General features: G+C 43.7%; 1 protein-coding gene across 10 annotated transcripts in view; it reads right to left on the reverse strand.

The window, feature by feature from the left end:
• The window catches only part of LOC137371194 (testis-specific gene 10 protein-like), a 145,455-nt gene that overhangs the window by 38,689 nt on the left and 81,109 nt on the right, over positions 1-25,657 (reverse strand). For all 10 annotated transcript variants that reach the window (XM_068033344.1, XM_068033346.1, XM_068033345.1 and 7 more), the window contains 4 exons: positions 20,022-20,137; positions 18,853-19,007; positions 16,897-16,952; positions 8,772-8,940 (listed from right to left, as the gene is read on the reverse strand). In XM_068033344.1, the coding sequence (XP_067889445.1) occupies positions 8,772-8,940; positions 16,897-16,952; positions 18,853-19,007; positions 20,022-20,137 (496 nt within the window). The remainder of the gene's footprint in view (positions 1-8,771; positions 8,941-16,896; positions 16,953-18,852; positions 19,008-20,021; positions 20,138-25,657) is intronic.

Below are 25,657 nucleotides of genomic sequence, written 5' to 3' on the forward strand. Positions count from 1 at the left end.
GCTGCTTACGTGATATCCATTGAATTGGACTGTATTCTGCACTGCTGCACCTAGCTCTGTGAGGTGTAAAATATGTTTAAATTATGTTCTGATTAAAAAGGTGTAAACATATTTAAATTCATGTTTTGATTGGAGAGACTGTAAAATATGTTTAAAGCCATTTATGAAAAAGGGTTTTAATTGAAAGGATTATTGTATTAGTTTTTAAAGGTATTGTTTTATGAAAGTTCTATTACAAGATGGTCTGCAGTGAGACAGGAGAAGCCAATCAGGTAAGAAAAAAAGTATCAATTGTTATAGGGTCAGGAAGAGCAAGCCGCACAGAATTTGCAATTTGGAACATAGGCAGCTCTGAAAAGACAAAATACAACAGCAAGGTCCTAAGAACCACAAAACATGCAGAGGCAGAGGCACAGAAATAAACCACAGAAGACTCACAAAGAAGAAGCCAGAGTAGAAGACATCATCAGAGAAGGGCCAAAGACAACATCACCTGTGTCCAGGCAGCTTCAAGGAGCAAGGATCGAAAGCAGCTTGTCTACTATCGCCTGTTAAGTATTTTGTTTAAGCATTTATTCTGTTGACTTGTTGCACTGAAAACATTAATTACATTCAGCCAATGGTTAAGTTTTGTATTTTGATTATAGCTGTAATTTAACCTTTTGCACTTTAACTGCTGCGTTCACTAATTTCTTGATTTCTGCACTGTGTTTAATTTGGTATTTGCTATGTAGTAACTGTGTTTTTCTGTATTACAATAAAATTTGCACAAACAGCGCAGTCAAGAGTGTTTTTAGCTTCACTGCATAACCACAGCGCACAATACTCTGGTCTCAAATGGAATGAGCTGAGCCAGAAACCAGTCTAACTGCAAGCAATATAATTTTCAATTGGAACCAGGTTCACTAGTCTCAACTGGAGTCAATATAATTTTCAACAGGAACAATACAAATGGTCAACTGGAATCTGTACAACTGGCCCCGATGTCCAAATTTCCACAGTCAACTGGTTCAAGTGTACCAGTTATAACTGGTTTGGATTTATGGATAGCTGAACGGAGAGCGGGAAGGAGAAATGCTCTCAAATGCCACCTCGCCCGGTCCCCCTTAAAGACTTACAAGACAGCAGCTACCAGTGATGTAGCAGCGTGATCTTTGAGGCTTCTTTTCCATCAAGCTGGCTGGGGACACCCATTAGTTGTCCATAGGTTGCTGGTTCAATGATACTGAGGCCTGAGGTTCAATATCAGGTGCACCTCTTGTTAGAACTCAGACAGTCAGGCATTGAAGGATAGAACTGGAGCCTAGCCTTTATACTTACCAGTTTTTATTTACAGAGACACATGTTCCATATCGTGCACCTCCAATCCAACAACCACAGTTTTGGCCTGTTCCTTATACATGAACACAGGTGAATCCCCAAATATGGCCCAACACCTGAATACAATAAACACCTAACTGATATACATGTTAACACCTCAGAAATTATGCCAAAGGTGTTTCAATTTCACATGCTCAGCCTGGGCCTGCAGGAGGAAGGAAAGCAACAGATGGAGCATTGTAGGGAGGTGTGGACATGCAACATTCTGATGTGGAAAATAAACTAACTGTAATGGAGAAACAAAATGATCAGGTGCTCAATTTGTTTCTATTTTTCCACAGTTCTCAAGTAGAGAAACTAACACTATATTGTATTTCACGGATACATAACTTACGCCTTAAAACAATGCATCAAACAGATTGGAAAGTGTAAGAAACTCGTTTTGCATTTCAGGAAGAAACACATTTAGATTAAAGAGTAATTTTTGGATTTTGTCTTAACATGGAGCCCAGACTAGAGGTCTGCTCAGGTCTGAAAAAAGAACCCAAACCCAACCCGGCCCGAGTCCCTCCGATTTTGCCTCGAGCCCGATCCGACCCGAACCCGCCCTGACTCAACCCAATCCGAGCCTGACCTGACCATCCCTTTACTCACCTTCTGACTGGGAAGCTCCACGAAGCTACAGCGCATGCGCGACTCAGTTTCGTCCTGGACTCCCAGCTCAGGAAAGTTTTTTAATTTCAATACTTACCAGCAGAGCTCTTACCATGCGTGTCCGGTCCAACTCGGCCCGACCCGAGCCCGAAAGCCGTACACTGAAGATGGGCCCGACCTGACCCGAACCCGACACATGTCGTCGGGTCCCGTCAGGTTCGGGTCGGGTAGCAGGCCTCTAGCCCAGACTACCAGTTAGAACATAAAGAAATAAGAGGAATAGGCCATACGGCCCCTCAAGCCTGCTCTGCCGTTCAATAAGATCATGGCTGATCTGAGCTTGACCTCAACTCCACCTTCCTTTCTGTTCTTCATAACCCTTGACTCCACCTTCAGTTCAAAAATTTGAATATATTCAAGGCTGAGATAATGATTCAGCTTCCACAGCTCTCTTGGGTAGAGAATTCCAAAGATTTACGACCCTTAGAGAAGAAATTCCTCCTCATCCTGAAACTGTGCCTCCAGTTCTAGATTCCCCCATGAGGGGAAACATCCTCACAACATCTACCCTGTCAAGCCCCCTCAGAATCTTATATGTTTCAATAAGATCACCTACCTCTCATTCTTCTAAACGTCAATGACTATAAGGCCCAACCTGCTCAAACTTTCCTCATAAGACAACCCGTTCATTTTAAGAATCAACCTAATGAAACTTTTCTGAACTGCCTCCAATACTGGTATATCCCTCCTTAAATAAGGAGGCCAAAAGTGTACTCAATACTCTAGGTGCTGTCTCACCAATGCCTTGTGTAGTTATAACAAAATTTCCTTCTTTTATACGCCATCTCCCTTGCAATAAAGGCCAACATTTCTTTTGCCTTCCTAATTACTTGTACCTATATGCTAACATTGTGTTTCATGCATGAAAACACCCAAATCCCTCTGCACCACAGCATTCTGCAGTCTCTCTGCATTTAATACTTTACTTTTTTATTCTTCCTACCCAAGTGGTCAACCTCACATTATATTCCACCTGTCAAATTTTTGCCCACTCACTTAACCTATCTCTATCCCTTTGCAGAATCTATGTCCTCCTCACAACTTGCTTTCTCACCTATCTTGGTATTGTCAGTAGATTTGGCTCCAATACACTCGGTCCCTTCATCCAAGTCATTAATATAGAGGCACTCCACCAGTTACAATTTGCGAACCTGAAAATGATCCATTTATCCCAACTCTCTTCTTTCTGCCAGTTAACCAATTCTCCATTCATGCTAACATACTAGACCCCAACACCATGAGCTCTTATTTTGTGCAGTAACCTTTTATGTTACAGAAAGCCTTTTGGAAATCTAAATACACTACATCTACTGGTTCCCCTCTATCCACCCTGCTTTAAAGGGCTGCTCAGGTCAGAAAAAAAAAACCCAACCCGAACCTGACAGGACCAGATCGGACCCAGGCCCGACCAGAGTCCCTCCATTTTTTTCCGCGCCCGACCCGACCCCCAGAACGTTCACTTTACCTACCTTGTGATTCCGAATCTGTAGGAAGCTGCAGCATGAGCGTGATGACGTCATAGAGACCCTCACTCGCTCACTGCGCAGACTCAGTTTCCCTCCTTGACGTCCCGGACTCCCAGCTCAGGTAGGCTTTTCAACTTTTGACACTTACCAGCAGAGCAAAATGCAATACTTACGGTGTGTCCCTGACCCGGACCCAGCCCGACACAAGCCCGAAAGCTGGACCCGGAAGAGCGACCCGACCTGAACCTGACACATGTCGTTGGGTTCAGGTTGGATAGCTGACCTTTATCCTGCTTGTTACATCCTCAAAGAACTCTAATAGACTTTGGGTACTGTCTTCTTTAATCAGCAGGTTATTGGACTTTTAGATTTTTGGATTCTTTCTTCCTATAAACTTATTTTGATTTTCCTTTTTTCTTTTTAACATCATGGGGTAGAAATTACTGTTGGAAATATAATCCTAAGAATGCTCAACGCATTTGTACCAAATTCTGGCTGCAGCAGATGCTGGAACTGTTGTGGAAGAAAGTCTGAACAGGCGGGAGAGTGCACTAAAAGGTTCTCTGGTGCTACATTGGATGCCTTGGTGAGGAGGTGAAGAGGAAGAGAGATGTAATCTATCTACAGTGCAACAGGAGGCCTTCCAAACAAACTTGGAAAGGCAGTGAACCCAGATAAGAATTGCAGTTAATGCCAGGAGTCAAGCCCTGAGGACCTAGATGCAGCGCCATTAAAAGTTCAGTGATCTTGCACAAGTGGTCCAGGGCAGTGAATGAATGGATCAACAAATGCCCTAACCTACCAACTGCATCACTAGCTTCATACACTGCTCAATGCACAACAACCCACTCACCTACCAACATCTCTATCAATCACCGCTCTTATCTAATATTCATAGCTTCACCTGACCCTCACACACTGCTGCAAGTCTCACACGCACATCTCGCAGCTTGCACACACTGCCAGCTGTTCAACCACATCACCCAAATACATTGTGCTGCACTCACACACTTCCCTCTCTCTTGGAGGACAAGTTGGCACATAACAGGAGGCAACTGGAATCAACAGGAGAAGCTGGTTGCCATTAATATTGCTTCCCCTCCTCCTTCCCTCATCATAATGCTACCTTCCTGCCTTTCTCCTTTCAGAACTGCAACCTGGCCAGGAAGTGGTAGAAGAACAAAAGGGTGGAAAAGCAGGAAGACAGTGAAGAAGAAACACCATCATGCTGTCACACTCGCAGCCACCAGTTCAGATACTGACATTGTGTGCAATTTAGAGGATAGCTTAGAGGTGGGATCTGCATGTGGTGAGACACCAAACATGAGTGGTCTGCAGCAAAGACAGGGGATAAAGTAGTGCATGTGTCAGCTTACCACAGGGCGAGGTCTCACATGTGTTCTGCTGCAGAGGACTCAGATGAGCACTTCATAGAAATATAGGAAATTTATGGCACAGAAGGAGGATAGTCAATGGGACGGGTTACAGAAGGCAGCCAAATGGGATGTACAAAGAAATGCTTGCTACATTGACAGGCCTGCCAAGGAGCTTGCAACAGTCAGGCACCAACTTGGCACAGAGCTTCGTGCAGAGCTTGGAGCCCATACTTTCTAGTGTGGAAGCGATGGTCAACTCCATAAGCATGCTTGTGGACCCCACCATGATGCAGCACCTAATGGCCGATATCTTAGCTTCCATTGCAGCAGAAGCCATCCAATGTCTGGCTGCTGCAGTGAAAGCTCAAGCTTCTGTAATGCAAGGTCAGTTTACTGCCATGGAAGCTCAAACTGCTAAATACAATGACTACACTTCAAAAGTGCTACATTGGCTGTAAAGCGCTTCGGGAGATCCTGTGGTCGAGAAGGACACTATATAAATGCAAGTTTTTATTTTTTGCTCTCATGCAAGCTCAGACTGCTGTCATCGTGGCTGTGAATACCAGTTTTCAAAATGACTTGCAATGTGTCACAGCAGTCCAGCAATCTGATCTCCAAAGGATTTCAAGGATTGCTGTGGCGCTGCCCCGAAGTAGTGGCAGTGACTCCATGGAGAACAAACCTGTTGCCCTCTCTCAGGATGACAGCATTCATCCCCCCACCACTGCCATTTCACCAGCGCACTGCTGTTGCCCATCAAGCTGCCAACCCAGATTGCTGCCTATTCCAAGATGGTACAATGCAAAACCAAGCCTTCTAGGGACACTAAGTTTGGTGGAGTAGCAGATAGTGAAGGGGACTTCTAGGGCCAGAGCTGCTTGACATCATCTTGCAAAGCCATTTCAGCCTCCCCCACTGGAAGTCAGCAACCTTACACTAAGAATACAGTAGTAGCAGGCAAAGGCACCCACAAGACAGACACTAAAGGGTGATTAGTTGATGTTTGTATTCAACATGGCATGGATTGATTTATAAATATGGTTTGGACTGTTTAACGTTTTGGCTTTTATGTTTGCATTGTGGCCAAGCAGATGCTATGATGGTCAGTAACACAGGGAAGGTAAGGTGTGAGACTGTTGGTGAATGGGGAATTGCGGTTGTGTTTACTGGTATTGCAGTTGAATGAGCCAACCACAGACAGCCTGGCCAGAAAAAGGTTGTGTTGGTTGCCTCCTCCCTTCCTCTGCCTCCCTGCTGGTCACCCAAGATTTGGTGCCAAGGGTTGTGTCCTCAAGATGGCGAAGTTGCACAGCATGAAGCATACCATGAATCTTGATATGTGCTCTACCCAGTACTGAGTTTCTCTAGAGCAGTCAAGTCAGTGGAAGCATCATTTCAGCACCCCAGTGGTCTGCAGTTCAAGGCAGTGGCACACCATCACCATCACCTTTCAGGGGCAATTAGGGATGGGCAGCAAATGCTGGCCTTGCAAGAAATGCCCACATCCCATGAACGAATGAAAACATTTTTTTTTGGCACCAAGACTTTTGCCGTATGCAAGCTGTACTTTTGAGTTATGAGCCATGTCATCAAAGGATAGCCTTCATCATGGTGGCTAAAATGCAGACAGTACAGCAGACTACCGCAGAATAAAGGCATCATGACTGCTGCCAGAATACTAGGCACTGATCTGCATGCTATGCTGTGCATGGTCACACACCAGCTGGACAGTGAGGGAGTGGAATCCCTTTCGGTTGCAGTACATCTCAGGGTTGACATGCCCTTGTCATGTCTTACCAACTTAATAGAATTTTTTGAGGAAGTGACAAAGTTGATTGATGAGGGAAGGGCTGTAGATGTCATATATATGGACTTCAGTAAGGCGTTTGATAAGGTTCCCCATGGTAGGCTGATGGAGAAAGTGAAGTCGCATGGGGTCCAGGGTGTACTAGCTAGATGGATAAAGAACTGGCTGGGCAACAGGAGACAGAGAGTAGCAGTGGAAGGGAGTTTCTCAAAATGGAGACGTGTGACCAGTGGTGTTCCACAGGGATCCGTGCTGGGACCACTGTTGTTTGTGATATACATAAATGATTTGGAAGAAAGTATAGGTGGTCTGATTAGCAAGTTTGCAGACGACACTAAGTTTGGTGGAGTAGCAGATAGTGAAGGGGACTGTCAGAGAATACAGCAGAATATAAATAGATTGGAGAGTTGGGCAGAGAAATGGCAGATGGAGTTCAATCAAGGCAAATGCGAGGTGATGCATTTTGGAAGATCCAATTCAAGAGTGAACTATACAGTAAATGGAAAAGTCCTGGGGAAAATTGATGGACAGAGAGATTTGGGTGTTAATGTCCATTGTTCCCTGAAGGTGGCAACGCAGGTCAATAGAGTGGTCAAGAAGGCATACGGCATGCTTTCCTTCATCGGACGGGGTATTGAGTACAAGGGTTGGCAGGTCATGTTACAGTTGTATAAGACTTTGGTTCGGCCACATTTGGAATACTGCGTGCAGTTCTGGTCGCCACATTACCAAAAGGATGTAGATGCTTTGGAGAGGGTGCAGAGGAGGTTCACCAGGATGTTGCCTGGTATGGAGGGCGCTAGCTATGAAGAGAGGTTGAGCAGATTAGGATTATTTTCATTAGAAAGAAGGAGGTTGAGGGGGGACCTGATTGAGGTGTACAAAATCATGAGAGGTATAGACAGGGTGGATAGCAAGAAGCATTTTCCCCAGAGTGGGGGATTCAATTACTAGGGGTCACGAGTTCAAAGTGAGAGGGGAAAAGTTTAGGGGGGATATGCGTGGAAAGTTCTTTACGCAGAGGGTGGTGGGTGCCTGGAACGCATTGCCAGCGGAGGTGGTAGACGCGGGCACGATAGCGTCTTTTAAGATGTATCTAGACAGATACATGAATGGGCAAGAAGCAAAGAGATACAGACCCTTAGAAAATAGGCGACATGTTTAGATAGAGGATCTGGATCGGCGCAGGCTTGGAGTGTCGAAGGGCCTGTTCCTGTGCTGTAATTTTCTTTGTTCTTTGTCCTTCTATGTGGTAGAGGTCGTGAGTTTGGAAGGTGTTGTCGAAGGAGCCTTGGTGAGTTGCTGCAGTGCATCTTGTTGATGGTATACACTGCTGCCAGTGTGCATCAGTGGTGAAGGGAATGAATGATGTTGAAGGTGGTGAATGGGGTGCCAATGAAGTGGGCTGTCTTTGCCCTGGATGGTGTTGAGCTTCTGGAGTGTTGTTGGAGCTGCACTCATCCAGGCAAATGGAGTGTTTTCCATCGCACTCCTGATTTGTGCCTTGTAGATGGTGGACAGGCTTTGGGGAGTCAGGATGTGAGTTACTCGCTGCAGAATTCTCAGCCTTTGACCTGCTCTTGTAGCCACAGTACTTATGTGGCTGGTCCAGTTCAGTTCCTGGTCAATGGTAACCCCCAGGATGTTGATAGTGGGTGATTCAGCGATGGCAATGCCATTGAACATTATGGGGAGATGGTTAGATTCTCTCTTGTTTGAGATAGTCATTGCCTGGCACTTGTGTGGTGCAAATGTTACTTGCCACTTATTAGCCCAAGCCTGGATGTTGTCCAAGTTTTGCTGCATCTGGACACAGGCTGTATCATTATCTGAGGCGGCACGACTCAGTGGTGCTACACATTGCAAAACGATGTGTCCCCAATTTTAGCCATCTGTCCCTGATTTTTTTTTAATGAACTTTGTTCCTAATTTTAAAGCTTGCAGATTGAAAGGTATAAATGTAATGCAAGCCTTCATTAATTGTCCTAAATCACCCTTTTGGACTTCAAGAGGATTAAGTAGTCAATTTACACCAAAAGATGAACTACTTTTGCAGAAACGATAAAACACTCAGTTAGTTACTCTTACCTGACTGTCATATTTTAGTTTTGACAGCTGCTCATGCAGGTGGTTATTTTCACGAACTGCTGTTTCTCTTAATTGGCTTATTTCTGATAGTTCAGAACTGATGGAATCATACTGACGCTGAAGATTGGAAATGTCATTTTCTTTGTTGTTGATAGTCTCATTCAATTGGCTATATTGTCAAAACACACACAGGTTAAATCAATGCCAAATTAGATAAAATTAGCTAACTAGTTCATTCGCCTCATATGAGATAACTTTGCTCTAGTTTGTAACATCACCAACATTAGCTGAGTCATTTGGCGGTCTTGAAATAGCATGGTCCAAGGACCAGCCACCAGATCATACACTCCAATTTCTGTCTGATCTGTGTGACAGAAAAGTGCCAATGCCTGATCAAAAAACTCAAGGTTCTGAAATTCCATTGGTGTCCACTGTAACTCTTACACGAGACCTGCAGAACCCCTATAGAACTTCAGCCCCTAGTTGTTGATTGGAGTACTCCAATTAGGAAGAACATTTATGTGAATCAGTGTACAAAGGAATGCCTTTTTGTGGTGTCATTAGGAACATGTAGATGGGCAAGTTTAAAAAGTACATTCCCGACTCAATTACTCTAATTTTAAAGGCCAATCTCACTTTCATGTGACACAGAAGAAAAATAAAGACTTGCATTTATATAGTGCCTTTCATGACCACAGGACTTCCCAAAGTGCTTTACAGCCAATGAAGTACTTTTGAAGTGTAGTCACTGTTGTAATGTAGGAAACATGGCAGCCAATTTGCACACAGCAGGATCCTACAAACAGCAATGTGATAATGTCCAGATAATCTGTTTTTAGTGATATTGATTGAGGGATAAATATTGGCCAGGACACCTGGGTTAACTCCCCTGCTCTTCTTCCAAACAATGCCATAGGATCTTTTACGTCCACCTGAGAGGACAGATGGGGCCTCAGTTTAATGTCTTGTCTGAAGGACCGCACTTCCAACAGTGCAGCACTCCCTCAGTACTGCACTGTAGTGTCAGCTTGATTTTTCCACTCAAGTCCTGGAGTGGAACTTGAACCCACAGAGGCACGAGTGTTACCAACTGAGCCAACCCACTGAGCTGACAGCTAGAGGATCCTTATGGGTGACAGAATTATAAGAAGAAAGCCAGGACCTCAAATGGCGGCGGGAATCTGGAAAGGATGCACTCTTAGGTTTGGAGGGAGTATAGAATTTGTGGTATGTAGCATACAAAGTTTAGATGGTCCAATGATTTAAATTGTGATACATGAAAACATTCACACATTGTAACTGTGCACAAATGCAACAGACAGCATGTAGGTATCATGCACTTCCAGTTACATAGGTATGCTTTTGTGCTCCAATGTGTCATTTACACTCTTGTTAAAGAAAGAAAAAAGCAATCATGCTTCAGAAGCCATATTTGTATTAAGCTACTGTCACCTTGGCAGATTTAGATAGTAATGCAGTTGTGGAAACACCAGGTGAAGCAAAGAGCACAGGTGATCCAATGTTAGTAATGGGCTGGCTGTGGAGAAACCATTTGAATTCCTGAATTGGCTGAGGATTTAGACCTCAATGAGCCTGCCGTGTACTGCAGTAGGACCAGATAGAACCCAACTGGTTACCAATTCCCCATTTGGCAAAGGATGGCTCTTTTCCTTCCCTGTCTGTGACTGCAGTCCTACACCAGGGAGATTCCACGGTAGTTGTTGCAGTCACCGCGGTCGTCCTTGTTCTTATAGAGGGTGATGATAATGGCACCGCACATGTCCTGTGGTACTGCTCCCTCATCCCAGCACAGGCAAAGCAGTTCATGGAGTGCTGAGAGTATAGCAGGCTTGGCACTCTTGATTATTTCAGGGGTAATGCAACAACTACCGTGAAATCTCCCTGCTCAGCATAGTGGGGAAAGTCTTCGCTCGAGTCGTTTTAAACAGGCTCCAGAAGCTGGCTGAGCATGTCTACCCTGAGGCACAGTGTGGCTTTCGAGCAGAGAGCCACCATTGACATGCTGTTCTCCCTTCACCAGCTATAGGGGAAATGCTGCGAACAACAGATGCCCCACTACGTTGCTTTCATAGATCTCAAAGCCTTTGACCTCGTCAGCAGACGTTGTCTCTTCAGACTACTAGCAAAGATCGGATGTCCACCAAAGCTACTAAGTATCATCACCACATTCCATGACAATATGAAAGGCACAATTCAGCAGAGCAGTGCCTCATCAGACCCCTTTCCTATCCTGAGTGGCTGTGTTCTCACACCTACATTGTTTGGGATCTTCTTCCCCCTGCTGCTCTCACATGCGTTCAAGTCTTCAGAAGAAGGAATTTTCCTCCACACAAGATCAGATGGCAGGTTGTTCAACCTTACCCGTCTAAGAGCGAAGACCAAAGTACGGAAGGTCCTCCATTAAGTTATAGGGATTTTTTGTAGAAAGGAAAAGTAACTCCATTTCTCTCAAGTGAGGCAGGCAAACCTCTCGTTATACTTAGGGATACAGAAGCAACTCAAACTCTTTTGCTGGGGAAAGGTTTAACATTTCCACCAGAGTGTGCACTGAATGCTAAAGTTTAGTGAAGGATATTGGCAGGGAGTATATACCTGTACCTTTGTATCGAGTTCACCTAGAGTGTGACCTAATGTCTGGGATGGCAACTGTACGAGTTGTCTACAGTTTGCCGGTGGAGGGAATTGACCTACTCCAAGGGAATGATTTGGCAGAGCAAAACTATTAGTTTCTCCCGTAGTTACAGAGAAATCAAGTGAAGTTAAAGAAACAGAGATTAGTAGCGAACAGGAAAAATCCAGTCCTGAGTGGCATCATTAATCAGAAACTCATAAACCCCATAGCTATAAGAGCAGGTCAGAGGCTCGGTATCTTGCAGAAAGTGGCTAATCAGTAGAAAAGTACTCACGTCCTTCCTGTGGCTGGCCTTCTCACATCCACCCTCTGTAATCATTAGTCTATCCAGATCTCTGCTGTGTCTAACCTATTTCCCATTCACACCCATCTTCGTTGACCTACATTAGCTTAGAGTGGCCTCAAATTTAAAATTCTCATAGAATTGTAGTGTGGCAACAGCACATAAGGAGGCCATTCGGCCCTTTGCGAATGTGCCAGCTCCCTGCAAAAGCAATCCAGCAAGTCCTACTCCCCTGCCCTTTCCCCTGAAAACATTTCTCTTCAGGTGCTTATACAATTTCCAATTTCGAAAGCCACAATTCTTTTTTTTTTGACGTGGGCATCACTGGCTAGGACAGCATTTATTGCCAATCCCTAATTGCCCTTGAGAAGGTGGTGGTGAGCCACCTTCTTGAACTGCTACAGTCCATGTGGGGTAGGTACACCCATAGTGCTGTTAGGAAGGGAGTTCCAGGATTCTAACCCAGCGACAGTGAAGGAACGACAATATAATTCCAAGTCAGGATGGCGTGTGGCTTGGAGGAGAACCTGCAGGTGGTGGTATTCCCATGCATCTTCTGCCCTTGTCCTTCTAGGTGGTAGAGGTCATGGGTTTGGAAGGTGCTAAGAAGCCTTGGTGCATTGCTGCAGTGCATCTTGTAGATGGTACACATTACTGCCACTGTGCGTCGGTGGTGGAGGGTGTGAATGTTTGTTGATGGGGTGCCAATCAAGCGGGCTGCTTTATCCTGGATGGTATTGAGCTTCTTGAGTGTTGTTGGAGCTGCACCCATCCAGGCAAGTGGAGAGTATTCCATCACACTCCTGACTTGTGCCTTGTAGATGGTGGACAGGCTTTGGGGAGTCAGGTGGTGAGTTACTCGCCACAGGAATCCTAGCCTCTGACCTGCTTTTGTAGCCACGGTATTTATATTCCTTTTCCCTCAACTGAGGATTTCCCCCCCACTGTGGTTGACAGGGCCCTTAACCGTGCCTGGCCCATTTCCCGCACCTCTACCCTCACCCCTTCCCCTCCCTCCCAGAACCGCAACAGGGTTCACCTTGTCCTCACTTTCCACCCCACAGCCTCCAGATCCAAAGGATCATCCTCCGCTACCTCCACCACATCCAGCGTGATGCCACTACCAAACGCATCTTCCCCTCCCTTCCCCTATCAGCATTCCGAAGGGATCGTTCCCTCCTCATCCACTCCTCCATTACCCCCACCACCTCGTCCCCTTCCCCTGCAATCACAGGAGGTGTAATACCTGCCCATTCACTTCCTCTCTCCTCACTATCCCAGGCTCCAAACACTCCTTTCGGGTGAAGCAGCGATTTACTTGTACTTCTTTCAATTTAGTATACTGTATTCGCTGCTCACAATGTGGTCTCCTCTACACTGCGGAGACCAAACGCAGATTGGGTGACCGCTTTGCGGAACACCTCCGCTCAGTCCATAAGCATGACCCCGAGCTTCCGGTTGCTGGCCATTTCAACATGCACCCCTGCTCTCATCTCTGTCCTGGGATTTCTGCAGTGTTCCAGTGAACATCAACGCAAGCTCGAGGAACAGCATCTCATTTACCAATTAGAAACACTACAGCCTGCCGGACTGAACATTGAGTTCAATAATTTCAGAGCATGACAGGTCCCCCCTTTTATGCTTAGTTATTTTTTCTTTATTTCGTTTTCCTTTTTTATTTGGTTATTTTATTTTAGGTTTTTCAGTTTCTTTAGTTTGTTTCCACTGTGCTTACCCACGATTTTGGTTTTTTAATGTGTTTTATGTTTGTGCTTGGAGTGCTCTGTGCTTTACAGTCAGTCATCCACAACCTATCTGTACTCAGCTTTGTCTTTCAGCACACCATAAACATACCATTTGCCTTTGTTCCATGACCTTCTAAGTCAGTTATTCTCTGTGACCTTGTCCTATCAACACCTTCACCTTTGTTATCACTTGCCCCACCCCCGCTTTACTTGCTTAAAACCTTTTACATTTCTAATATTTGCCAGTTCTGAAGAAGGGTCTCTGGGATGAAACGTTAACTCTGCTTCTCTCTGCACAGATGCTGCCAGACCTGCTGAGTATTTCCAGCATTTCTTGTTTTATTTCAGATTTCCAGCATCTGCAGTATTTTGCTTGTATTTATATGGCTTCTCCAGTTCAGTTTCTGGTCAATGGTAACCCCCAGGATGTTGATAGTGGGGAATTCAGCAATCGTAATGCATTGAATGTCATGGGGAGATGGTTAGATTCTCTCTTGTTTGAAATAGTCAATGCCTGGCACTTGTGTGGCACAAATCTTACTTGCCACTTATCAGCCCAAGCCTAGATACTGTCCAGGTCTTGCTGCATTCCTAAACTGACTGCTACAGTATCTGAGTCGTCGCGGATGGTACTGAACATTGTGCAATCATCAGCGAACATCCCCACTTCTGACATTATAATTGAAGGAAGGTCATTGATGAAGCAGCTGAAGATAGTTGGATCTGAGGAATGCCTGCAGTGATGTCTTGGAGCTGAGATGATTGACTTCCAATAATCACAACTATCTTCCTTTGCACTAGGTATAATTCTTTGCACTAGATATAACTCCAACCAGTGGAGAGGTTTCCCCAATTCCCATTGACTCCAGTTTTGTTAGGGCTCCTTGATGTCTTATTAGGTCAAATCCTGCCTTGATGTCAAGGGCAGTCACTCTCACTTCACTTCTTGAGTTCAACTCTTTTGTCCATGTTTGAACCAAGGCTGGAATGAGGTCAGGAGCTGAGTCTCCCTGGCGGAATCCAAACTGAGCATCACTGAGGAGGTTATTGCTAAGCAAGTGCTGCTTGATAGCACTGTCGACAATACCTTTCATCACTTTACTGATGATCGAGATTGGATCTTGTTCCTACTCCAAGTCTAAATCCAGACTGTGTTTCACCAATTTCTGCTTCAGATGTATTATTTCTTTCTATTATGATTTTAAAGATCACTTTAATGGGTTGACTTATTAAGCTTATAGTTCTAAACTGATTGCTTTAGGTTACTTAGGTATCTTAACAAAGAACAAAGAACAGTACAGCACAGGAACAGGCCATTCGGCTCTCCAAGCCTGCGCTGATCTTGATGCCTGCCTAAACGAAAACCTTCTGCACTTCCGGGGATCATATCCCTCTATTCCCATCCTATTCATGTATTTGTCAAGATGCCTCTTAAACGTCGCTATCGTACCTGCTTCCACCACCTCCCCTGGCAGCAAGTTCCAGGCACTCACCACCCTCTGTGTAAAGAACTTGCCTCGCACATCCCCTATAAACTATGCCCCTTGCACCTTAAACCTATGCCCCCTAGTAACTGACTCTTCCACCCTGGCAAAAAGCTTCTGACTATCCACTCTGTCCATGCTGCTCATAACTTTGTAAACCTCTATCATGTCGCCCCTCCACCTCCGTCGTTCCAGTGATAAAAATCCGATTTTATCCAACCTCTCCTCATAGCTAATACCCTCCAGACCAGGGTACCCTCTCCAAAGCCTCCATGTCCTTCTGGTAGTGTGGCGACCAGAACTGCACGCAATATTATAAGTGTGGCCTAACTAAAGTTCTGTACAGCTGCAGCATGGCTTGCCAATTTTTATACTCTATGTCCCGACCGATGAAGGCAAGCATGCCGTATGCCTTCTTGACTACCTTATCCACCTGCGTTGCCACTTTCAGTGACCTGTACGCCCAGATCTCTCTGCCTGTCAATATTCATAAGGGTTCTGCCATTTACTGTATACTTCCCACCTGCATTAGATCTTCCAAAATGCATTACCTCACACTTGTCCGGATTAAACTCCGTCTGCCATTTCTCCGCCCAAGTCTCCAACTGATCTATATCCTGCTGTATCCTCTGACAATCCTCATCACTATCCGCAACTCCACCAACCTTTGTGTCATCTGCAAACTCACTAATCAGACCAGCTACATTTTCCTCCAAATCATTTATATATACTACAAACAGCAAAGGTCCCAGCACTGATCCCTGCGGAACACCGCTAGACACAGCCCTCCATTCAGAAAAGCACCCTTCCACTGCTACCCTCTGTCTTCTATGACCGAGCCAGTTCTGTATCCATCTTGCCAGCTCCCCTCTGATCCTGTGTGACTTCATCTTTTGTACCAGTCTGCCATGAAGGACCTTGTCAAAGGCTTTACTGAAGTCCATATAGACGACATCCACTGCCCTTCCTTCATCAATCATCTTTGTCACTTCCTCAAAAAACTCAATCAAGTTAGTGAGACATGACCTCCCCTTCACAAAACCATGCTGCCTCTCGCTAATAAGTTCATTTGTTTCCAAATGGGAAATAATGAATGTCTCAAGTCCTTTGTCTCCTTGTGTCAAAAATTATGAAACTAAAAATACCAAAAAAAAAAATGTACGTCTACTTGGACCTTGACATGTTGAAGGATGAGAACATCAGAGAGGAATTCACTCTTAAAATAAAAAAAGCATAATGTCTCAGGATTGAGAAAATAGAACAGAGGTCTCAGAACAAGAAATAGAAAACAAATGGAAAAACATACAAGAGAGTAAAGGATATATTCCAAGTGATTTAAGACATTTATTATTCGTTAAGATCCCCAAGAAACCTAAAGCAATGAAATGCAGTTTAGAACTATAAGCTTAATGAGTCGTCTCGTTAAAGTGATCTTGAAAATCATCATAGAAAGCAATAACATAACTATTGGTCACCCCACCCAATAGGTTCTCCTTTGGCCTTTTTCCTTATACTTTTGTAAAGTGCCTTGGGATTTTTTTTTTAATGTTAAATGTGCTATATAATGCAAATTATTGTTGATACTGCATAACAACATTTAATGATCTGTACACTTGTACAGGCAGCACGTCGCAACAGGCTATTCAATGTAAAATTCGTCATATTCTGTTATTTTCACACAAGTATACCCAGAGCATACTGAAGAGGTCCTAGACTGACTAATAAATATTCAAAAACAGCGATGGAATTTCTTCCCAACCCAGACTAATTACTGTAACACAAATTCTTTTGTTAATCTTGCTTCTAACTCAGAGATGTGTACTTAGTCCAGAAGAAAAACAGGAATGCTACATTTGAACAAACCTTAAATCCACAGAAGCAAAATGCTCTCCCAACATAACACATATTACACAAATTTTCAAGAAACACAACATTTTGCAGAAGTCTAAAATGTACTTACTCAACAGTTGTCTCCAGTTCGCTTATGTTTAATTGATTATCTGCAATGTTCTTTTTCTTTGGAAACAAACAGTGGAGTCAATTAAATCCGTAGTAAAGACTTACACATGCTTTCACACTCAAAACTTTAAAAGGGGTGAAGTTCTGTACGTTCTGTTCATCTAATGTAACTTCAGTGGAAGAGCTATGGAAACCCCCGAAAAAACAGCATTTACACTGCTTTTCTGGAGTTTGCACAACTCTTCTACAGAAGTCATGGCGGATGACCAGGACAACCCCTTGTAGATAACAATACTCTATTGTAATCCAAGGATTTAGTAAATGAGAAACACTCTTCTATGAAAGAATATTTCCAGTACAGTTGGTTTCTTTCACTATAAATTAGACACTTTCAAAAAGACTTTGAGGCATAAGTTACAAGACCAATGTGAATTACTTTGGTAACAAAACACAATAAACATTCAAAACAGTAATGTAGCTCATGCAGCTTCACAGGGGCTTCCTCGTTCATTGAATGAACACAAGACATAGGAGAAGTAGACCATATGGCCCATCGAGCCTGCTCTGCCATTCAATACGATCATGGCTGATCTTGGGCTTCAATTCCACTTTCCTGCCCGCTCCTCATATTCCTTGATTCCCTGCGAGAACAAAAATCTACCTATCCCAACCTTAAATGTATTCAATGATGGAGCATCCACAACCTTCTGGGTAGAGAATTCCAAAGATTCACAACCCTTTGAGTGTAGTAATTTTGTTGCCCACTCACTTAACCTGTCTATATCTCTTTGCAGCCTCCCTGCAGCTTACCTTTCCACCGAGCTTTATATCATCAGCAAACTTAGATACATTACTCTTTGTCTCTTCATCCAAATCATTAATATAGAGGGTAAACAGCTGAGGTCCCAGCACTGATCCTTGCGGCACCCCACTATTCACTGCCTGCCAAGTTGAAAATACCTCATTTATGCCCACTCTCTGCTTCCTGTGTTAGCCAATCCTCTATCCATGCTAATATATTACCCCCAACACCAGGAGCCCTTATCTTGCCTATTAATCTTTTATGTAGCACCTTAGCGAATGCTTTTTGAAAATCCAGATATTCTACATCTACTGGTTCCCCTTTATCTACTCTACTAGTTACATCCTCAAAAAAACTCTAATACATTTGTCAAACAGGATCTCCCTTTAGTAAAACCATGCTGACTTGTTTTCATCATACTATGCTTTTTCAAGTGCGATGTTAAGAATTCTTTAATAATAGTTTCCAGCATCGTCCCAATGACTGATGTTAGGCAAACTAGTCTGTAGTTCCCCGTTTTCTCTCTACCTCCTTTCTTAAAAAGCGGTGTAACACTTGCCAACTTCCAATCTGACGGGATCATTCCTGAATCTAAGGAATTCTGGAAAATCATCGCCAGCTCATCCACTATCTCTGCAGCTATCTCTTTTAGAACTCTAGGATGTTGGCCATCTGGTCCCGGGGACTTGTCAGATTTTCGTCCCTTAAGTTTCTCCAATACTTTTTCTCGGTTACTGCCTCTTTCTGGTATGGAACTTGTGTCTTCTACTGTGAGGACAGACACAAAATATTTGTTCAATGCCTCTGCCATTTCCTCATTCCCCATGATGACTTCTCCTGTCTCTGCCTCTAAGGGACCAACGTCTATGAATGATGTTATATCCTGCACAGGCACTATACTTAGCTCCATCAAATTAGATAAACTTAGAACGATACCTCTTAAGATGTTTCAACTAACTACAAATAACAAAAGCAACCTAAAAAAAAAATCTTATCTGGGTTACAGGCTGTGCATGGAATAAACTTGTGATTCTGTTGTCACTTGTTTAAAAGCTGTACCATCTACTCAATATGCTGCCAAAAACCTTAGGAAGTATAAAGAGATAGTCACACCAGCATATAGGCACTATTCTGTGGTTCTTTTAAATCCCCTACTTTCTGATGAAGCGTTTCCTCCAGGGAAGCAATTGTCTCAGTCTTTTCATCCACAAGCTCTTGCAAACTGCTCTTTTGTTTATCAAGTTCATAGACATTGGATCGAATTGAGCTAACTTCATCTTGAAGTGAAGCAATCTGTCTGGTCAGATCATCTGTTGGGCACAAGATGTCAAATCTTAATATTCTGTAATTAATCAGGTGAATTTAAAACTGGCAATTACAAAATTATGTTTTTTCTTTATGACAAGATATTACACAAGATGACTGCACGCTCTGTTTATATAACATACCTACTGTAAGGCTGTTGTATATCGTGCACAGTTCTTGGTCACAATTTTGAGCTGCACTTTTTAACATTTTAAATGGAAATATTTTAGGAATAGCAACATTGCTGAAGGGAAAACCCTCTATCAACACGCCAATATTTTTATTGATGAACTCAAGGTATTTTTTTTTGGAAAAAATGGCTACTTTTTCTTAGTAACTGAAATTTTTAATGGCCAATATAAAATAGAAATAAAAATCAATAATTATGTATTTCCCAATAACATGATTACATTTGTCCACTGCCTTCCTTAACATTTTAACCATTTGAGCCATCATTGATTTTCTGTCTATTACTTTTAGAAGCAGAAAATCTCCATGAGTATAATCAATGTAGAAAAAGCAGATGACTCAATTAATTTGACCAGAGAATAGCTGACCTAGAGACCAGGAAAGTTTAAGGTTTGAAACTCAATCTATGTTATTAACTGATCTTAACCAGAACATCAGTACAGCCACTATAACTGGCATGTGCCTCTAGGTTAGGGAGAGGGGAAAACAAAATTTCTTAATCACCAGCTATCAACCTCTACTATTGCGACAGGCTAGTCTGCGATGTTCCTCCAAAGCTGAATATCATGATGACCCACGATGTCAAGACTCACATGGGCAGAGAAATGATCACTTGGGCTAGGTAATGGAAAGCACAAGTGCCTACAAAACTGTAACTAGCAGAAGGGTATCTCAGACTGTGGCACCATCCAAGAAATTGGGTGCACAGTGATGCCCTGATGATCTTCTCATTTTTTTGTACCTTCATAAGTGAAAATAATCTTTCAGGAAAATTAGAGAAATTATGTTATCTCAAATGTTGTACATTCACTGATTTTGCTTGGTATTACCAATCTTTTCATTCTGGCGAACATTTTTATCCTGTGCAAGTTGTAGATCAGTGGTTTTTAATGAGAGGCGTCGCTGGGTTTCTGCAAGACTATCTTCTGCCTGGTCCATTAACATTCTGCAATGATAAATAACACAATGATATCGTTGTTATTGCTGAAGGCATTAGGGCTGTGCTGGTTTATTAATTTAAAAATATTTGAGACGTTTCAAAACAAACTAGATTGTACTCCTTTTAAAAAAGTCAAATCCAAATAATGTGAATTGAAATTCCCATACAAGAACAATTAATTGAATGAGGCTGATATTTATTCCAATTATACACTGCCCAAATAGCTTTTCAACATGATTTCTGTGTTATAACTTCCAATGTAAAATGCACCAAAGCAAACATTATATAAGTCAATCGGAAATGCTCTCAATTTTTTTAAAAATTCAGTCACAGAATTTGGGCATCACTGACAAGACCAGTATTTATTTTACATCCCGAACTTCCCTCAAGAAGGTCATCATGAGCTGCTTTCTTGAAACGCTGCAGTCCATGTGGTGAAGATACTCCCATAATGCTGTTAGGTAGGAGTTCCAAGATTTTGTCTTAGCAATGAGAAGGAACGGCAATATATTTTCAAGTCAGGGTGGTTGGTAACTTGGAGGGGAACTTGGTGGTGTTGCTATGTGCTTGCTGCTCCTGTCCTTCTAGGTAATAGAGGTCATGGGTTTGGAAGGAGCAGTTAAAAAATCCTTGCTAAGTTGCAGCAATGCATCTTGTTGATGATACACACTGCAACCATGGTGGGCTGGTGACAGAGGGCATGAATATTTAAGGTGAAGGATGGGGTGATAATCAAGTGGGCTGTTTTGTTCTGAATGGTACCAAGCTTTTAGAGTGTTGTTGGAGCTGCACTCAACCAGGCAATTGGAGAATATTCCATTACATTCCTAACATGTGTCTTGTGGGGAGGCTTTGGGGAGTCAGGAAGTGAGTCACTTGTCATAATATACCCAGCCTTTGACTCACTCTTGTAACCACAGTATTTAGGTATCTGGTCCAGTTATGTCTGCAGTCAACGCTGACACCCAGGTTGGTGGGGAATTCAATGGTGATAACGACGTTGAACATCAAGGGGCGGCACAGTGGCGCAGTGGTTAGCACCGCAGCCTCACAGCTCCAGCGACCCGAGTTCAGTTCTGGGTACTGCCTGTGCGGAGTTTGCAAGTTCTCCCTGTGACCATGTGGGTTTCTGCTGGGTGCTCCGGTTTCCTCCCACTGCCAAAGACTTGCAGGTTGATAGGTAAATTGGCCATTGTAAATTGCCCCTAGTGTAGGTAGGTGGTAGGAGAATGGTGGGGATGTGGTAGGGAATATGGGATTAATGTAGGATTAGTATAAATGGGTGGTTGCTGGTCGGCACAGTCGCGGTGGGCCGAAGGGCCTGCTTCAGTGCTGTATCTCTAAATAAAATTTAAAAAAATGATTAGACTCTTTTTTGTTGAAGATAATCATTGCCTAGTGCTTGTGTATTGCAAATGTTTCTCGTCACTTATCAGCCAGAGACCAGGTCTTTCTGCATGCAGACATGGACTGCTTCATTATCTGAGTTTTCCCACAGATTTCCATTGACTCCAAGGCTCCTTGATGCCACACTCAATCAAATGCTGCCTTTAAGTCAAAACAGTTACTCTCACCTCTGGAATTCAGCTCTTTTGTCTATGTTTGGACAAAGGCTGTAATGAGGTTTGGAGGCATGCAGTCCCCGTGGAACCCAATATGAGCATCAGTGAGCAAGTTATTGGTGAGTAAGTGCCGATTTATAGCACTGTCATAACCCCTTCCTTCATTTTGTTGCTGCTGGAGTGTAGGCAGATGGGGTGGGAATTGGATGAATTGGATTTGTCCTGCTGAGTGGAAAATTTCCCAGGTATGTCCTGTCCACAATGTTGGGTAGATCCCAGTGTTGCAGCAGTACTAAAACAGCTTGGCTAAAGGCATGGGTAAAACATAGAAACATAGAAAATGGGAGTAGGCCATTCGGCCCTTCGGACTTGCTCTGCCATTCAAAAAAGATCATGGCTGATCGTCTAATTCATTTTAAATCAAAGGTAGTTTGGAAGCACAAATCTTTGTACTGGCGGGATGTCATGGGAGCTGTAGCCTTTGCAGTTTCTAGTGCTTTCAGCTGCTTCTTGATATCATGTGGAGTGAATTGCATTAGCTTATTCCAAGATGGCTCCTAGGCCGTCAGCTCCCTAGGGAGCTCCTCACTGTTCACATCTATCTGTGCCTATCTGCTGCTCTTTCTCCCCACTTTCTTCTGTTTATGTTCCCCTGATTTTAAGTGCAGGTGCATTTTTAGCCCAAACTTCAAGTTAACCATTAGCTTAAATGGCCTGTGTCAAACGCCATGCCCCGACCTTGCCTTTTGAGCTCTGGTAAAGATCTGGATAAGACCTGGATGTGGTTTTTCTCTCAAATCTGGCTTCACTGGACATCAAGATCACGTTTCTGTGCTGGACTACATTGGAAACAATGTAAGACTCTGCTTCTGTCTATAATCTGCTGCCATTTCTTCTGATCTGTGAGCTGTGGAAAAGATCTTCTTTCAAACTTGGCTTCAAATTCCTGGACTGCTCTAAACATCAAGACGACAGTTTTGTTCTGGACCACAATGGTTATAACGCAAGACCCAACTTCTGTCTCTGATTTGTTGCTGTTTTGTGATATTTAAAGCAATTTTGATCAGTTTACTTCCCTTCCCCCACCACTGCTGAGATTGAGAGACTTCATTCTCCCACTGAGCCTGTTACCGGCCACTGGTCATACCAGTTTTATCAGCTTCAGCCTGTCCCTGGCCAGAAAATCACTCATCTGCGCTGAGTTCACTCCCAAGTGACTGACAGTCATCTTAGATTGACCACCTGAGGATGGAGTAGTGGGAGGGTTCGGAGGATTGGGTGGCAACCTGGAGGTGGGAAGTGACGACCTGGAGCTGCTCCATTTGCACACCTGGAGGACAAGATCACACCTACATTTGTGGTGATCTGGAGCCTGCCGGTTGGTGCCTTCAACATAACATCAAAAACTAATGGCAAAGGGAGTAAACCTGACAAAATCTGAAATGGAATTCCATGAGGTGGTTGGTGTTTTCCCTCAAGTTAGCACCTTCCAGCAACTCCTGCAACCGAATAGGCCCCAGACGTATAGGCTTTCATCTTTTCTCTGGACACCAACCTATGTGGTCGGGGGTGGGGGTACGTGCAGATGCTAGGTAAGTCTGCACCTTCTAAAATCATGCCTGGGCTACACAGCAAACAAAGAAAGGTAGGTTTTTGGCTTTAAAGCTGGAAGTGAGGACGATATGTCCTGGAATGAACAGCGACACACTCTACAGCTAGCATATGCAAGACAATAAAAAGAAGAAATGCTGGAAATACTCAGCAGGTCTGGCAGCTCTGTGGAGACCTGCGGAGAGAGCAGCAGAGTTAACGTTTCAGGTCAGGTCAGGTCAGTGACCCTTCATCAGTACGCAAGACAATCCTGATTGATCACAAGCTTCACAAGTTTGGTGTCGACATTGCTGCCCGACAAGAAACCAGATTAGCCAACACAGGCTCTATTTGAGAGGCTAATTACAGCTTCTACTGGCATGGAAAGACTGAAGATTGCCAGAGCATCGTGTAGGCTTTGCAATCAGCAACTGGCTGACAGTCAATTGAGCCACCAGTAGCAATTTTGGAACACCTCATCTTCCTGCAGTTATCATCCAATGGAGGCACAGCCAACATCAAATGTGTCTATGCACCAACTCTGAATGCCAGCATGTCAGACAAAGAGCATTCCTATGACTCCTTAGGTGACATTCTGAGGAACATCCCAAATGGCGAGAGGCTATTCATCCTGGGTGACTTCAACGCACATTTTGGGGTTTACAGTGATTCATGGCCAATGTACCTCGGTCATGGGGTCGGCAAGATCAACGATAACGGACAATGCCTTCTTGAGCTTTATGTCTTGAATGAGTTCGGCATCACCAACACCTTCTTCCAGGGCAGACATGGCCACAAGGTATCATGGTGTCACTCAAGGTCTGGACATTGGCACCAACTAGACCTAGGCATCAGAAGGAGGCGCGATCTGCTCAGTGTTTTTCATACCCACACCAACCAAAGTGCAAATTGCAAAACTGACCACACTCTTATCAGAGCAGAGTGAAGGTACAGTCCTGAAAGTTCCACAGCTCCAAGCATGATGGTCTGCCACACATCAACATACCTTGCAGCAGCAATGATGCCAAATACCAGCACTTCGCACTGTCGCTGGAATGCTTGCTATGCACCAAAGCCTTAACAGGAAGCACTGATAATGGCATCGATGAAGCTTGGAAGACACTAAGCTCAAATCACCTATGATGCAGCAGAAGCATCATTCGTTAAAGGCAGAACCTGCAACAAGGACTGGTTTGAGACCTACTCGGCTGAGATGATATCCGTCATTGATGCAAAAAACAAAGCCTGCGTGATGTACAACATAAACCTAACAGCTAAGACACTGAATGACCTGAAAGTAGTCAAGACAGTCATGCAAAGGGAGGGAGATATGACGCAAACATTGGATCAGCTTATGTCAAGAAATCCAAGCTGTGTGTGACAAAGGAAGTCTACGAACTAGGTATAAAGGGATCAAGAGGGCGCTTGGCCCTGCCAGCACCTAAGTTTCTCTCCTGAGGTTGGCAGATGGTGAAGGACTCACCAACAGAAGTAACCAGATGTCCTGCGAGGCTGAACACTACTGTGAGCTGTACTCCTGAGAGTTGGACATTCCCCAGTCTGCGCTTGATGTTCTTCCGCAACTTCCCGTCATGCATGAGTTAGATGAAGAACCCTCATCACTGCAGTTCGAGAAGGCCATAGACCGCCTAGCGAACAGAAGGGCACCTGGCAAGGTCAGAATTCCAGCCAAACTGCTCAAGCACGGAAAGACCCATCTATTGCCACACCTTTATGACCTTCTCCTTCTCTGCTGGAAAGTAGGTTCTGTTCCACAGGAGATTTTTTTTTTGTCTTTATTAGATTTATTTGACAACACATTGCTCAATGCTTCCAGCTATTGAGTTAACAGGTCAACAGCTAAAACAAATTCCATTAGCTAAGAGTGTTCTAGGCCATCAAATCAAGACCCAACCAAATGGTTACTAACAATTTCTGCATTAAGGATTAAGCAATACATCTTTAAAAAGGAATTTAAAGCACAACTTTGTTGGCATAGACCAGTTGGGCCAAAGGGTTTGTTTGTGCTGTAGACTTTGCATAACTTAATGTGTACTGAACAAAATTGCTGTCCATTAGACTATTTTGGATAAATCAACAGGCTAAGTATGCTGATCTACATGAAAGTTACAACATGAATTCTCTGCCCCCTCAGACATGTTTTTAATCTTTAGCGAATCCAATTACACCACAAGCTAAACGTCCTCCCGCATTTTCTGTTCGAGTGCTCTCCTCATCTCCACCTTTGCCCAAGTCATTTTCCTCCTCATGAACCACAAGTGTACGTCCAATAATAGACCTTTCCCCTGAAAGATGGATTACTTTATCCTTTATTTCAAAGATGGCCACACCATTTCCATTAGCCTCCACATTG

This window comes from Heterodontus francisci, chromosome 6 (genome assembly GCF_036365525.1).
Source record: "Heterodontus francisci isolate sHetFra1 chromosome 6, sHetFra1.hap1, whole genome shotgun sequence".
Taxonomy (NCBI): domain Eukaryota; kingdom Metazoa; phylum Chordata; class Chondrichthyes; order Heterodontiformes; family Heterodontidae; genus Heterodontus; species Heterodontus francisci.